General features: G+C 41.4%; 1 protein-coding gene across 2 annotated transcripts in view; it reads left to right on the top strand.

The window, feature by feature from the left end:
- Positions 1-3,748: 3,748 nt before the first annotated feature.
- The window catches only part of mfsd14bb (major facilitator superfamily domain containing 14Bb), a 40,107-nt gene continuing 28,654 nt past the window's right edge, over positions 3,749-15,201 (top strand). For both annotated transcript variants that reach the window (XM_060931875.1, XM_060931873.1), the window contains exons 1-6: positions 3,749-3,959; positions 6,693-6,785; positions 8,601-8,663; positions 8,863-8,990; positions 9,306-9,420; positions 10,051-10,269. In XM_060931875.1, coding sequence (XP_060787858.1) covers positions 3,885-3,959; positions 6,693-6,785; positions 8,601-8,663; positions 8,863-8,990; positions 9,306-9,420; positions 10,051-10,269 — 693 coding nt within the window. In that variant the 5' untranslated portion in view covers positions 3,749-3,884. The remainder of the gene's footprint in view (positions 3,960-6,692; positions 6,786-8,600; positions 8,664-8,862; positions 8,991-9,305; positions 9,421-10,050; positions 10,270-15,201) is intronic.

Genomic DNA, 15,201 nt, shown 5'->3' with positions numbered 1-15,201 from the left:
GCCATATTGGATGGGTCAAAGCGGAGAATAAAGATGCCTCATTCATGTGCTGCGTTTAACTGTACCAACAGGTTTGCCGTCCAAACGAGATCACATGGGATTACCTTTCACAGGTGAGACTGGAAAAATACTTTTCATTGTATTTGGTCATTATAATGTAATTTTACGAACAGATTTTTCTGACTTTGTGGCTAATATGAAGTCTCGCGCATAATAGTTTATGCGCATGCATCCTTACTTCTTCTATTGTTCTGGTGTCTCCGAAGGGACCGTCTTACAGCGCCCCTAGAGGTGTGGCATGTGTATTGCATCGTTTTCAGCAAGCGTTGCGTTGCCATATGGACCTGATATTTTACTGATCCGTTGCCCATGTGGACGCGATATTTTTTTTAATAACATCTCGTTGCCATTGTCGTGTGGATGTAGCCTAAATTTCTGTCATTCATCACTTCTTCAATTACTTGACCATTGCTATCTGTTTTATCCCCTCCCCACAGTGTGTTATGAGCGTTAAAATCTCCAGTCCATATAACATTATCCCTATCTTGCCCTTCTACAGTCTCTAGAGTAACCAATTCAAGCTGCTTACAAGGGCTGTAGTAGTTTATAACCACCACACTTCTAGTAGCTGTCCATACTTCAACTACCACATATTCTTGCTCTCTGCCTATGCCCAGCACCCTATATGGAATCCCCTGTCTTATAAAGGTAGCACAGCCCCCTCCATTTCCCCCCTCTCTATCTCTTCTAATGACTATATAGTCAAACAAAACAAAATCTAATTTGGGATTAAGCCATGTTTCTTGAATACATACAACGTCTGGTTTTGCATCCATGCCATCTATTACCTGTTTAAACTCCTGTCCATTCGCTAACAAACTCCTTGCATTCCATTGAAAAAGGAACATAATAAAGAGATCATCCTGCCCCTCCTTCCTGACTCAGTTGTGCCACACTAAGGCCATCCCTGACCTCCTCCCACTTTAAACCCAACATCCCCAAATGCTGAATCGCTGCCTTTGTGATAATTTGAATTCTCTCAGTTTTTGACCTAACCTCAGAGGCAGCATTAATCACTCCTGCAATAAAAATGACCAGATCTCTCTTCTCTCTCTCCTTGACTTCCTTTTCCTTAGCTGAGTCTTGTATCTCCACCTGGTGGTCCTTCACTGTAACTGCATCCCCCCTATGTCTCCCCATACTCCTGGACTGATCCACTCTTGTAACTGCTTCTGCATATGAGATTTTCCCCTTCAATTTCACGTTATGTATCTCTGTCTCTCTCCTCATAACCTCACAGCCTCAATATGCAGCACTGTGTGACCCTCCACAGTTACAGCATTTAGGTCTCGTGTCCTCACCACAATCTTCATACGCATGAGCTCCACCACATTTAACACAAGTCTGTCGCCCTTTGCAAACTTTGGCTGCATGACCAAACTTTTGACATTTAAAACATCTCATTGGTTTATGGATGAACTCCCTCACTCTATATCTCATGAATCCATAGTAAAGCTCTCTAGGCATCTCTTTTGTGTTAAACTCAATCAAAACTGACTCCGTTGCCTTCTTCTCAACACCCCTTGTCAACCGTTTTGCAATTTGAACAGTCACAGTTCTCTCATAGATTTTTAACAAGCTCGCTCATCTGCGTGGTCAAAGGAATGCCATAGATCACACCCTTACTACCAGAAGTACCAACCCTCACAACTCGTACTACCTTCTCCTTCCCAATGATCTGCAATTTTCCTGCTCTCTCTGCCTGCTCTTCAGACGTGCAAACAATTAATAAATTGCCATCATTTAACACACCAGCATATCTCACCTCACCAACCTGCTTCTTGATAATATTCGTCAGCTTTATTGGATCCATGTTTTTTACTCCATCCCCTTCAAACCTCACGACAACCCTAAAATTGTCATCCCTGTCTCTAACTTCCCTCGGCCGTACCACCTTAAGCTTTTTCCTTAACTGCCAGCTACCGTCATCCTCTTCTGAACCATCCATACTCCGACTCTCATCTTCCTGACTCCCCATGACTGAGAGCCAGCCCTCCCACCCTGCATTCAACTGAGGGACCAAAAAAAAAAATTTGTTTACTTTTCAAAGAACTTTAAATCGTTCAATCCTCGTAATAAACCGAGCGCCTCTCTCCATCCCTCGCCAAGAGACCGAGTTGGAAGTTTCCGGGTTACTTATTCTTTCATGGTGGATGTGACATTGGTGATCCCGCCCCGGCGTGACGCAGGTCAAAGCGGAAGCTGGTGATGGGAGTTGTAGTCCTTAAAGGGACTGTGTTGTAGTTCTTAGACGGACTGTGTTACCTACACAGGTGACCAGGCAGGGGTCCACTCGCATCCTGTTCAGTTTGTCCTGAAGCAAAAGGGGCTAGATGGTGTTGAAGGCACTCAAGAAGTCCAAGAAATCCAGTAGTAAGATCCAGTAGTCCAAGTAATCCAGTAGTAGAACTTTTTTAGCCGTAGTTTTCTTTGGACAACAGCAATAGACATCAGACATCTCCACTTGGCTTCAGTATGTGAACAAAGTTTGCTTGTCCCTCAACAGTTGCTAACATAAATGTAACATTAGTGCAAGGGGTCTATTAGTTGATTATGGCCAGCATTCTTTTCTAGGGTGTAGCCTGCTGGGGGAGCAGCATCACTGCAGGAGATGTCAAACATCTCAATAAGCTGTCCAGAAAAGCCAACTTCATCACAGGACTGACACGAGACTCATAAGAAACAATCACAGAAAAGAGGAGGATGGTAGCAAAATTGGAAATCATCATGAACAGTTCTACCCATCTTCTCCATGGTGCTTTTTCCAGGAGCACCTTTATCCCATCAGCTCATTCTACTATGGTGCTCAAGGAAGTGCTGTTGGGAGTCATTTCTATCAGCTGCCATCAGACTCCATCATATCTCTTCTCACTGAGATGCACCTCCAACTTCTTAGAACAAGTGAATAAGAATCAATACGTGCAGACACTTCAATATGCATAGGATTACCATGATTTTTGATGGCTGTTGAGAATGTGGGCTGCTGTTATTCTGCACCATGTTGTAGTTTTGCATCTATTCTGTTATTCTGATGCAGCCATTCTGCACCTTGGATTGTTACACCTACTGTGTATATAAACATTTCAATTTTGATTCTTGCAACACATTTCAAAGAAAGCTTGGACAATAAAGGATTTACCACTTTGTAATGTTGTCAGTCCTTCTCACAACACTTAAAATATGTTTAGGGACAGAAGATACAAAGTGATGAAGTGTTATTTTGTCTCATTCTTCCTGCAAACAGGTCTTAAGGTGTGCAACAGTACAGGGTTGTCATTGTCATATTTTTCATTTCAAAACTTGTCACACATTCTTTATTGGGACAGAGGGGACAGGCACCCTCTTCTTCAACAGCTATGTCTTTGTTGTAATGGCTCAGAATCACCCTCGACCATCTTGTGGGTAGCCATGAAGAAAAGAAAACATCAGGGATATTCTGTTCAGAACTTACGTAGATGAAGAAAAAGTTAAAGATAGATTTTGAAGAGATCACTTCAAATTCACTCAGTGAATTTGCAGAAGTCTTGCTGCCAACGTATTAGCAGTCACACGATTTCAAACCAAAACCACCGAACTAGACGCTGGAAAGGGTGAGTCAGCCCCTTAAATGTTGAGTTTGTGGCAAATGGGAGATGTGCAGTGACTTTTATTTAGAAAGCCGGATATATGGGTCGGGCGTAAGCGGAAGTATCGATGCTTTGAGGAGCAACTTTAGCGTTTGAAGTTGGGTTTGTGTTCACCGGTTTTAAATAAAAGCTTGGCGAACTACTTGATAAAATGTACAAGATGGATTTTTTACACAGGTATATATAGCACACCATGAGATGAACGAGAGTCTTCGAGAACAACAAGGCATTGACGGCATTATGCTGGTCAGAAACATTAAGGATGCAGCTACAGTAAGTGCTCGTTTATCAGTAATAGTGATGCTGTATCTGTTGTAAATAATAGCGAGATAGATACCTAGTCACTGATTCCTGTATGTAAACACTTTGCTAACTTGCAATCCTGGTTTCTTGAAGTGGAACACACCGAGACATCTAACTATAACCGTGTAAGTTCACATTGTGCTAGATTTTTGTTTGGTAGTTTAATTTTAGCGAATGTAAGGGCGATGAACGTTCAGGCGCCTTGTTTTTCTTCCACTTTCGGTACCTAATCAGATAAATGTCTGGGTTTAGCGAGTTACAGACTTATCTGGTCTTCATCACAAGTAAGTGTGTATTCACTGTGCAGTGCTGGTATCCAGCTGTCATGTAATTAACAGCATAATTTTGCATGAATACCCAGAATTCAGTCAGGTTGCTTAACAACTTTGTAAGGTGTTAATTATGGGCGCTGCGGTTTTAAATGGTCTATGATAATACAATTTGATATAAAAATATCAGAATCAAGTTTGTCAAATACGTTCTTGCATACAAAGAATTTGCTTTGGTGATTGGTGCTTGAACAGTTAATATAGATTATATAACTAGTTTTGCCTTTTTTAAGTAAATAGAATAAAAAGTAAGAAGAATCTAAAATAACATTCTATTAATCAACCATTTAAACATTTTGAGAACAACTTTTCCATAAAATCTCCTACATTGTCAGTATTTATCATGTCATTGAGAGAGTGGCTGTGAGGGGGGACCCTAAGTGCAAAAAAAAAAAAAAAAAATCATTTAGTTGTGGTCATCAATACTATGCTGTTCTGTGTGTTTCATAAGCATTGTGTATGATACATTTACAAACATTTTAAAGGTTTCAGTTCAGTTGAGGATTCTGTAGGCTGATTTAGGCTTCAGAGTCCAGAAGGAGGGGGTTGTAAAAATGTTTTGGGAATTGCAGCTGGATACAAATTGATACATTCGTTCATTGTCCAGCCACTTTGTTTTGTATGGCTGTCTGTCTTTATAAATATCTAGGTATCTATCCATATTTCTAAATATTCAGTATTCACAAATAATTAGAATAATTTGACTGACTGATACTTAATTGTAATCATGAACTGTGTGGCTAGCATGGTTGCAGGAAAGCACATCAGTGAGGAGTGCAGATTAGGAGCGTTTTCAGACCTCACCATGGATTAGCTGCAGCTCTAAAAGTTACATTTTATTTTTCCTGCATAACGTTTTGTGAAGTGTTTATTTTTTTAATAACTCTACATGCTTTTTACCACTCAGCATACTACACACCCAGACATACTGTAGCGATTTTAGTTTCCATTCTGTTTGTAAGGTCCTGCGGTCACATTAGAAGGTGACAAAACAAGTGTTCATTTCCTGTGTGCAACATGGAGCTGTGGTTTTGGCAACAGCAGCAAGATACATGAGAACAATGATGAGCAACATTTTTACTTGGGATTTTTTTTTTTTCAATTCTATACAAATTACACATGATGCAGCAATGTGGCAAATCCGGTTTAAACAGTAATGTTAATACAAGAAACTGTACGAGTTTTACAGTTTACATTTGGGATACTGCCAATTCATATCAGAATTTAAAAAACCTTGACAGGCCACACCCACAAGTGGCAATAGTAATGGTCACCACATGCTCACAAAAGACAAACTGTAAGGTGGTGTTTACATTAGACCGTATCCGTCTCGTTTTCGTCGCGGATGCACTGTCCGTGCACATTAAAACGCCGGGAAACGACTCCACAAGCGGAACAACTTGAATCCGCCAGGGCCCACGTATTCAACCCAGTTCATATCTGATCCGGTGCTGTGTAAACATTGAGGAACGAGGAAACGCAGTGCTGAACTCTAGCTGATGTCGTCATTGGACAACGTCACTGTGACGTCCACCTTCCTGATTCGCTGGCGTTGGTCATGTGACGCGACTGCTGAAAAACGGCGCGGACTACAGGAAACGACACACAGCGGCTCAGTCCCAAATCACTGCTCGTGCGCTTCACTCGCGAGCTCTGTGAGCTGCGCAGGGCTGGAGTGCGCACCCTCCAGAGGGCACTCGCTGTTCAGGGCGGAGTGATTTGGAGCACAGGAGGAAGCGCTGAGCCGCACTGAGGTTTATTTACACATTTCAACTTATTTACCTCCTTCAGGCGCTTAAACTCAGTGAGAACATGAACATCACAGCCAGGTGTGTTTATCTGCTGGAGAAGGTGTTCGCTTGCCATCCTTCCACTTGCAAGTGGTGAGTGACTTGCGCATGCCCGATATGCACTGGGATCATGTGACGTGCCGTCTAATTAGTCATGTGATTAGCATATCCTTGTATTGGCGTTGCTGTGCACGCGAATCATGTATTGGCGTTGCTGTGTGCACGCGAATCGTTTTAAAAACGTTAATCTGATGATCCGCTGATACGGTCTAATGTAAACACCACCTAAGAGTCATGGGCAATTTCTCATTTACTAGTGAGAATGAAGGGTACTTTTCTGCTCCTGACATCACACAAAACATGATTTACATAATGGTGCAGTTATGTTGTGCTGAAAGGCAAGCTGTGTGCTGCATTTGCATGCAAGACTTATCAGTCCACAACAAACATATGATCATAAGACACATTTTGAATAAAAAAAATGTCAAATCAAATCTACTACTGATGCAATATTGGATCATCCCTGTTAGGGATGTGAGGGAGAAAAACGAAGTAATGATTTAAACTATTGCTCTTCTTCACAGTGCAGTGTTGGTCGGGCAAAGGTTACCCATGCAGTTGTGGTCATCTTTTTGGAATTCTTTTCCTGGGGACTTCTTACAACACCAATGTTGACTGTATGTAACACACCACATAAAGATATCTCATCTCATTATCTCTAGCCGCTTTATCCTTCTACAGGGTCGCAGGCAAGCTGGAGCCTATCCCAGCTGACTATGGGCGAAAGGCGGGGTACACCCTGGACAAGTCGCCAGGTCATCACAGGGCTGACACATAGACACAGACAACCATTCACACTCACATTCACACCTACGGTCAATTTGGAGTCACCAGTTAACCTAACCTGCATGTCTTTGGACTGACACCACATAAAGATATGTACTTGTAAATTTGGATTTTTAACCCAGCCACTGTTGTGTATATAATGTGTACTTTCATGTAAGGGGTTCACACAAGATAAGACTACTGGACACTCCATTAACTAATGGAGAAAATGCTCCACAAAGCATTTGAAACAGGTTCTTAAAAGCAAATTCTCTATAGTTTTGTAAATTAAATAACGTGTGGAATATAAATGGAATATCAGTAGAGCACAAAGTGTAATTTAAGTTCCTTTGTCAAGAACCATTTTCTTTAACATAGAGTGCCTGTCATTTTTAAGGGAAAATGCACTTTATCCTTACTCCAGTAATTCTACCTGGTATTTACCTGACCACTGTGCCAAAATAAAGTATTACCAAAGACTGTTTTAACTTGTATTAAGTTTAGAATATTCAGATCAAGTAAATAATGTTCTTTGATATCTGTAGTGTCATTCACTACGTTTACATGCACATAGAGAGAATCGAATTTCTGCTGTTGCTCGACTGAAATCGAAGTTCAAAATGCCATGTATACACCTTAATTCGGCTGAAATTGAACCGAACTTGATTTCTCAGAATCGAGCTACACGACCTAGTTTATGCGATTTCTGCCGAGCTACTTTGTGCATGTATACCCTATCGAACTAGTTGTCGAGCTACTTCCGGAAGTGACGAGACCACAAGCGGGAAACACAACAGCCTCGGTCGGCATGACAACAGTAGTAGCGAGCAGCAGAAGAGGTCAGGAGGAACAAACGAAGAAGAGAAAATGGCGATGTAGAGCTCTCTGAAGTGTGGGTGGAGCACAGAGGACGGCAGGACAAAGCTTCTGGTACTAATAAGCTTTTTATTGTCAGGCTTTTCAGTTTAACAGCCTACTTTTATTCTTGAGAGAAGCGCACGCGTGCGCTGTGTTCTAGTCCCGGGATGAGAGCTGTCCCCTCTGCTCTGCCTCCTTAAACAGGGTGCGGTTACTGGGAAGACACACAAACGCAGGTTAATTACCGTCAGGTGTACCGTCGTTCTGCCACTCACCTTCCCTGGCTCTGCCCTCCTGTCACAGACCGGCGCTTGACCACGCCCCCACTGCCACAGGCAAGCAGAAACGTGCACTTCTGGAGCAATGAGGAGACAGAGTTCATGCTCATTCAGCTTAAGGAGTTGAATATATTAAAATTCATGGACGGGAGAAAAACGCGCAATGGAGAACACGGAACTGATGACTTTGTTTACACTCTTGAATAGCTCTTCATGACGACAACCGGAAGTGTACCAACACGATGGGGCGTGTAGCGCCACCTGTGGCTCGGGTGCACAATGCACCTCACACAATAGCCCGATTTCATTGTGTGCATGTACGATTGGATGTCTCTGGCACCCTGCTGGGACCTTCAGCTCGATTACCGACAGCAGCTCGATTTGGATGTGCATGTAAACGTAGTCACTGTTTTTGCATAATTTATCATGTTTGTATTTATGCTATTTTTTATGCATCCTTTCTTTAACTATGTTTGATCAGATAGTTAGTATTTTTCCAACATGGCATTTTGGCTCTCTTCCTTTTCTCAGGTGTTACATGAAACATTTCCACAGCACACATTCCTCATGAATGGGCTTATTCAAGGAGTGAAGGTGAAAAAATGTTTTACTGTTGTTTATCATCACATGATCTGGTAGAGGCATATTTGCAGATAAATGCCTAAGCTAGTTGTCTTCAACAACTTTATAGTCCTTTATTAGTGTATGCAAGCATGAGTTGGACTGTCATCTGATGCTTTTTCTCCATTCGACTCCAATAAAAAAAAAAAAATGTATTTGCGGTCTGTGACAGGGATTGTTGTCTTTTATGAGTGCCCCACTGATTGGTGCCTTGTCGGATGTATGGGGCAGGAAGTCCTTCTTGCTGTTGACGGTGTTCTTCACCTGTGCCCCCATCCCTCTGATGAGAATAAGCCCATGGTAGGCGTTATGGCTCAGCCAACACTGAGCTCTTTGTGTGCTATCACATGCCTCTCATGTGAGCATATCCCTTTGTACAGATTACTGCTCACTGCAGGTCTGTTCTTGATGAGAGACATGACTGCTGTAATCTCTGAGAGGACGTGTTTTAAATAACACACTGTAGAAAGGTTTAGTTTAGATCTGCTCAAAGTTATACAAATCAATACAAAAATATTTTTACATATGGTGATGACCTCTAAACCTCAAGGGGGGAACAAAAATATTTGCTACTTGTAACAAATCATATTTACTTGTTTCTGTACTTCATTCTAGGTGGTATTTTGCCCTCATCTCTGTATCTGGAGTCTTCTCAGTCACCTTCTCTGTTATATTTGCATATGTAGCAGATATTACAGAAGAGAATGAAAGAAGTACAGCATATGGATTGGTAAGAGTACACTTACATTTAATTAAAAAGCTCATGAAATCCAAATATACCTGGAAAACGGAGATTGCATATACAATACATTTGGACAGATTACTTTTGTGAAATCAAAGCCACTTGAGCTGAACAAAACACATCACATGGAAATGTATTGGCCATGATGGATTGCTTGCACGTGTGCACTGTATTTATTCAGGCATCTACAGTAAATGCTTTATTCTGGTCAGGGTCACTTTAGTTTATAGTATTAATACGAGACAGTATTTAACCATCTAATCTTTGCAGTTAGCATTGACACAGGTGCCTTTACAGTATGTGGGAGAAATTTCCCTTGTCTGGTGGCAAGGATAAGTGAGTTATAACCACCCAATAGTGACAGTTATCCCTTAGGCTTTTAATAATAATAATAATAATAATAATAATCCACTCTTCATCCAGTAGTCTAAAAGATGTATCAGTACATCAGCACAGCGAGAACACTTCAGCCAAACAAGTGTGTGGTCAGAGCTACTTATTGTACAATTATATTTATCTTCTAATATTTCTTTGATCTCTGTCTGTGATACTGCTGTGATTTTAAAAAGTAATATGCACCAGTGTATTCACTAATCACTATTACTTCATTCCTCTCAGGTATCAGCAACTTTTGCTGCCAGTTTAGTTACGAGTCCTGCTATAGGAGCCTATCTATCTGCCAGTTATGGAGACAGTCTTGTGGTACTGATGGCCACCATCGTGGCTGTAGCTGACATTCTTTTCATACTCCTCGTTGTACCAGAGTCTCTGCCAGACAAAATGAGGCTTTCGTCATGGGGTTTTCCAATTTCTTGGGAGCAAGCAGACCCTTTTGCTGTGAGTTATAAATATTTACTATATATATCTTTAAAAGATGTTCATTTCTTGATATTTGCATCTAAATGTGCACCTTTGGTGGTAAACCACCCAGTTTTTAGGTGAGCAATAGTATTTGGAACAAAGAGTCTTAAAGTAGGTAAATAATGCTTAATATTTGGTTACCTATTCCTTGCTTGCAATAACTGCATCATTCCGGTGACTCACTGACTTCACCAAACTGTTGCATTCTTTTTTTTTTTTTTTTTTTTTAATTTTGTGATGCTTTTCCAGGCTTGTAACCACAGCTGCTGCTTTTTTCTTTTTTTTTTTTTTTGGGGGGGGGGTTCCTTTTCATGAGGTGAAATGCAATGGGTTGGGCTTAGGTCTGGGGATTGATTTGGCCAGGCTAAGGGCCTCTGCATGCTCTTGCGACAAGGCTTTCGCAGATAGCTTTTCGCAGACAGTTGTAATTTATCGTTGAGCGGGGAGTAATAGGCGTGTGCGATGTTATTCACCGCCACAACGCAAGGGGGCGCGAAGTCACGAAATCGCTAGGAGTAGTTGGTGGGTGTGGTTAGTGGAGTGTTTATCCTCCGGTTACTTATAATGACTAGAACTGGAGTCGTATAGATGTACGTACTTCCTCAATCAACCACTCTTCGTGCTGCTCCATCTTTGCTCATGTTTTTAAAAATGGCGGTAGTGAAAACAAACCAAACCGGGAAAGTAGGGAAGCGGAAGTGCGTGTACAGCGGATGTAGAGTGGACCTGGAGTGGACCAATCAGAGCCCTCTTGTCTGCGCCGCTGTCTGCGAGGCTTTGCGATGGTCACAATTTTTGGGAGGTGCGCGCAGAGCGTCTGCGAAGGTGGGGGGGGCTACGCAGACGCCATCTGCGAGGACTGCGTTGTCAGCATAAATTGGCCTTACCTTCCACTTTTTCCCCCCGATGAAGTCCTTTGTTGTGTTGGCAGTGTGTTTTGGGTCATTTTGTCTTGCATGGTGAAGTTCTTGCCAATTAGATTGGATGTATTTCTCTGTAAATTGACAGAGTATTTCTGTAGACTTCATTCATTCTGCTGCTGCCATCATGTGTTATATCATCAATAAAGATTAGTGAACCAAATCCAAAAACATCCATATAAGCCATGACACTACCTCCATCGTGTTTGACCAGCGAGCTTGTATGTTTTGGATCATGAGCAGATCTCTTTTTCTTTTTTTTTTTTTTTTTTTTCCTCTTCCCCTTTCCTTCACATTTTGGCCTTTCCATCACTTGGTAGAGGTTAATCTTAGTTCCAGGCATTTTTTTAGGTGTTAATATATTCTATTAATTCTCTGCATTTCTTTGTGATTTCCAGTCTGATCAGAGATCACTTAAACACACTGTGAATTTGAATGGTAAAAAAAATTGACCAGTAGAACTCATGGCTATGTTTAATAGTGGAAATAAAGAGCATTTCCACATGCACAATGTGACTACAACTGCCAGGATTAGGACTAAACAGCTGTGTGGCCATAAGAAAACCACTTGTTAAGGCTAATCAGAAGAAAAGGCTTCAGTTTACTAGGGAGCATAAAGATTGGGCTCTGGAGCAATAGAAAAAAAGTCATGTGGTCTGATGAGTCCAGATTTACCTGATTCCAGAGAGATGGGCGTGTCTGGGTAAGAAGGGAAGCTCATGAAGCATCATTCATAATGGCCACTGTATAAGCAGTGTTTAACAGTGGGTTGGAAATTGCCTTTTTTTGTGTTGACCTGCCATTGTGGCTGGTGGATTCCAAAATCTACTAGCTACCTTTTTTTTTTTTTTAAACCAGCAGTGTGTAACTCTGTGAAAAAATAGTAAAACACAATCTACAATATTCAAGCACGATTTAGGCAAATAATTTGATTTCATAGGGTAAATATTTAAACTCTTAAGGAAAATGCTGGCATTCTCTCTCTTATGCATGCGCACACATGCACACAAGCCATAAACTAAAGGAAGTTATATTTGATGAGTTGGGCAGATTCAACAAGAACATTCCTCCCCAATCCCAGCTTAATGTCGTTCCAGTCTGTTAGAATCAAATTCTGAAGTTTCAGTGGTGCTTTCTGGAGCATTCCTCTATGAATTCTGGACTTCTAGGCTTGATGGTAGCCTGATACCGGAGCTGAATGGCAGGGATGGGGTCAAAATCCTCTGTATGCACTGATCTGTATGTGGTTCTATGCTGAAGTTTCCTAGGTAACCCCCTGCGTCTCCTCATTAAAGTGTCAGAGTGAAACTAGCGAGTCAATCTGTGTTGTGGGCTGTCAGTTTGCTCTGTTACAAATGCATTATTTGTTTGTATATGGTACTTTTCTTCACCTGCCACCATGGCTAGTACAGTGCCTTGCAAAAGTATTCATCCCCCTTGGTGTTTCTTGTTTTGTTGCATTCCAAGCAGTGTTGGGCACATTACGTTCAAAGAGTAATTATAGTTACTAGTTACTTTTCCCAAAACATAACTGAGTTACTTTGTCATAAAAGTAACAATTACCAGGGAAAGTAATTATTCCGTTATATTTTGTTACCCCCCCAATCAAATTCAATTAGTGTAATCATAATAAAAGTGAATGTTAAATGTGTTTTAATGACTGAAATGGACACTTAACAGAACCAATTAGTAACGTTATCTACACTATAATATTTTTGTGGGACAATGTGAGAAGACAGCTATCAAATTTAATATTTTTGTAGTTATTAAAATTGTTACTAGTGATAGAATAAAACTGAGTTTCTAAATGTTTTAGAACTTTTGATATTCACTTAACTTAAACAAGAGCTGCAACTGGCTATCACACGAGTCAAAAATGAAATTATGCATGTCAAGCAATGTACCAAAAATAAATATGTATATAGACTCTTTATAGTGCATATTAAATAAATCAAACTGGTATGCAACTTAGATTACTCATTACTAAAAAAAAAAAAATGACGCCCTTAGTAACGCCGTTTATTTCCAGCACCATTATTCCCATCACTGGCCATGAGATGAGGTGAGGTGCTTCATAAGGTTTGAATTACTGGCCACTGACAAGGACAAATGCTTTGTTCCTCGACGTAATGTGCATTGCACGTAGACATTTTTGCCTTTTTATTTCAAGTAATGAAAAGTAATGGCTGTATTTCCAATTTGAAAACGCAGTCTTGGGCTGACCGCTCGCCATCGCTGTGTCTTCTGATTTGAAAGTGTGCGCAGTACACGGGCGATTGCTCTAAGACAATGAGGGAGGCTCAGCCTCCTCTAAAAATGACGAACATCGTGTAGGATGAATTGCGCTAGGCTTATGTTATAGCCGACCTTATAACGTTGCTATTTCAGATCCAGAATCATATGTGCTCAACCCAACTACAGTGCGAAATCATTCCGTTATAACTTTCCCCAGTTCGCCTAATGTGTGCGTGAGTTTTCCCCCCTCGTGACAGCGCGATGCAGCCCAGCCTCAGTGGATTGGGAGCTATGTGCTTGTCAATCTCAAAATGCAAGACCATTATTGGACAAATACTGCGAAAACGCCCGCCCACGGAGTCTCACGGACTCCCAGCCTCAATGGACTTCAACGGCATTTGGGAGCTATGCGCTTTTCAATCTCAAAATGCAAGACAGTTATTGGACAAATACTGCGAAAATGCCCGCCCACGGACTCCGAGCCTCACATGGGAGGGACATGGCAGTTTCTGCGAGGAGACTGGTGATTGGTGAAAGCGGCCGGATATTTTCTTTGATTGACAGCTCGTTTCAAATATAGACAGGCAGTGGTACAGTGTTGCCAGATTGGGCGGTTTTAAGTGCATTTTGGCGGGTTTTGAACATATTTTGGGCTGGATAATGTCAGCAGTATCTGGCAACATCAGTTCAGTCCCATGCGGATTCGCAAGTGCTGTGGTGTATTGTAAGAGATCAGCTTACATTTCGATTTCATTCATTACATACGGTTTCTACCAGCTTTTTTAGTTTGTATATATATTTTCATTGTAAATAAAGTGTAAATATAGTGTTGTCAAGTTTGCTATCTTAGTTCCAGAAATTTCTTTTATTTGAGTGACTGAACTTGAGGGGGCTAGTCAGCTAGCAAGAAAGCTGCGCACGGATGCCGAGCATTGCTGATTTAATTTTGGCTAAACCATTTGCCAGTCTTCCTTTCGAGGAAAAAATTAAAGAGCAGGGTAGACTAACGCCTCAAATTGACTTGGTGAAAAAGGTAGGGAATAATACTCGTTCCTTTCAGCTCTCCTGGTACGAGAAAGTGAATTGGCTAATAGCAAGTGACCCACATCAACAACAGTAAATAGGCTACTTTAGTAATATGTCATGGATAGACCAAAAATATAGAATCTATTTAAAATGTTTATGCTGAGTATATTATATTGGAGGGCGGCACGGTGGTGTAGTGGTTAGCGCTGTCGCCTCACAGCAAGAAGGTCCTGGGTTCGAGCCCCGGGGCCGGCGAGGGCCTTTCTGTGTGGAGTTTGCATGTTCTCCCCGTGTCTGCGTGGGTTTCCTCCGGGTGCTCCGGTTTCCCCCACAGTCCAAAGACATGCAGGTTATGTTAACTGGTGACTCTAAATTGACCGTAGGTGTGAATGTGAGTGTGAATGGTTGTCTGTGTCAGCCCTGTGATGACCTGGCGACTTGTCCAGGTGTACCCCGCCTTTCGCCCGTAGTCAGCTGGGATAGGCTCCAGCTTGCCTGCGACCCTGTAGAAGGATAAAGTGGCTAGAGATAATGAGATGAGGTATTATATTGGAATATATGTTTTTCTGGATATGAATTAAACACTGCTACAATTTGGAAAACAATTTTTTTTTTTTTTTTTAATTGAAGGATTTAAACAATACAGGTAATATCAGAAAATATTTTTCCTCCAGGTTTTTCTTTTAAAACAACAGACAAAACACGAACACAACCCTCACCCACCCTC

This window comes from Neoarius graeffei, chromosome 10 (genome assembly GCF_027579695.1).
Source record: "Neoarius graeffei isolate fNeoGra1 chromosome 10, fNeoGra1.pri, whole genome shotgun sequence".
Classification (NCBI taxonomy): domain Eukaryota; kingdom Metazoa; phylum Chordata; class Actinopteri; order Siluriformes; family Ariidae; genus Neoarius; species Neoarius graeffei.
Note: the sequence above shows the minus strand (reverse complement) of the source record. Positions and strands in the feature narration are given on the sequence as shown.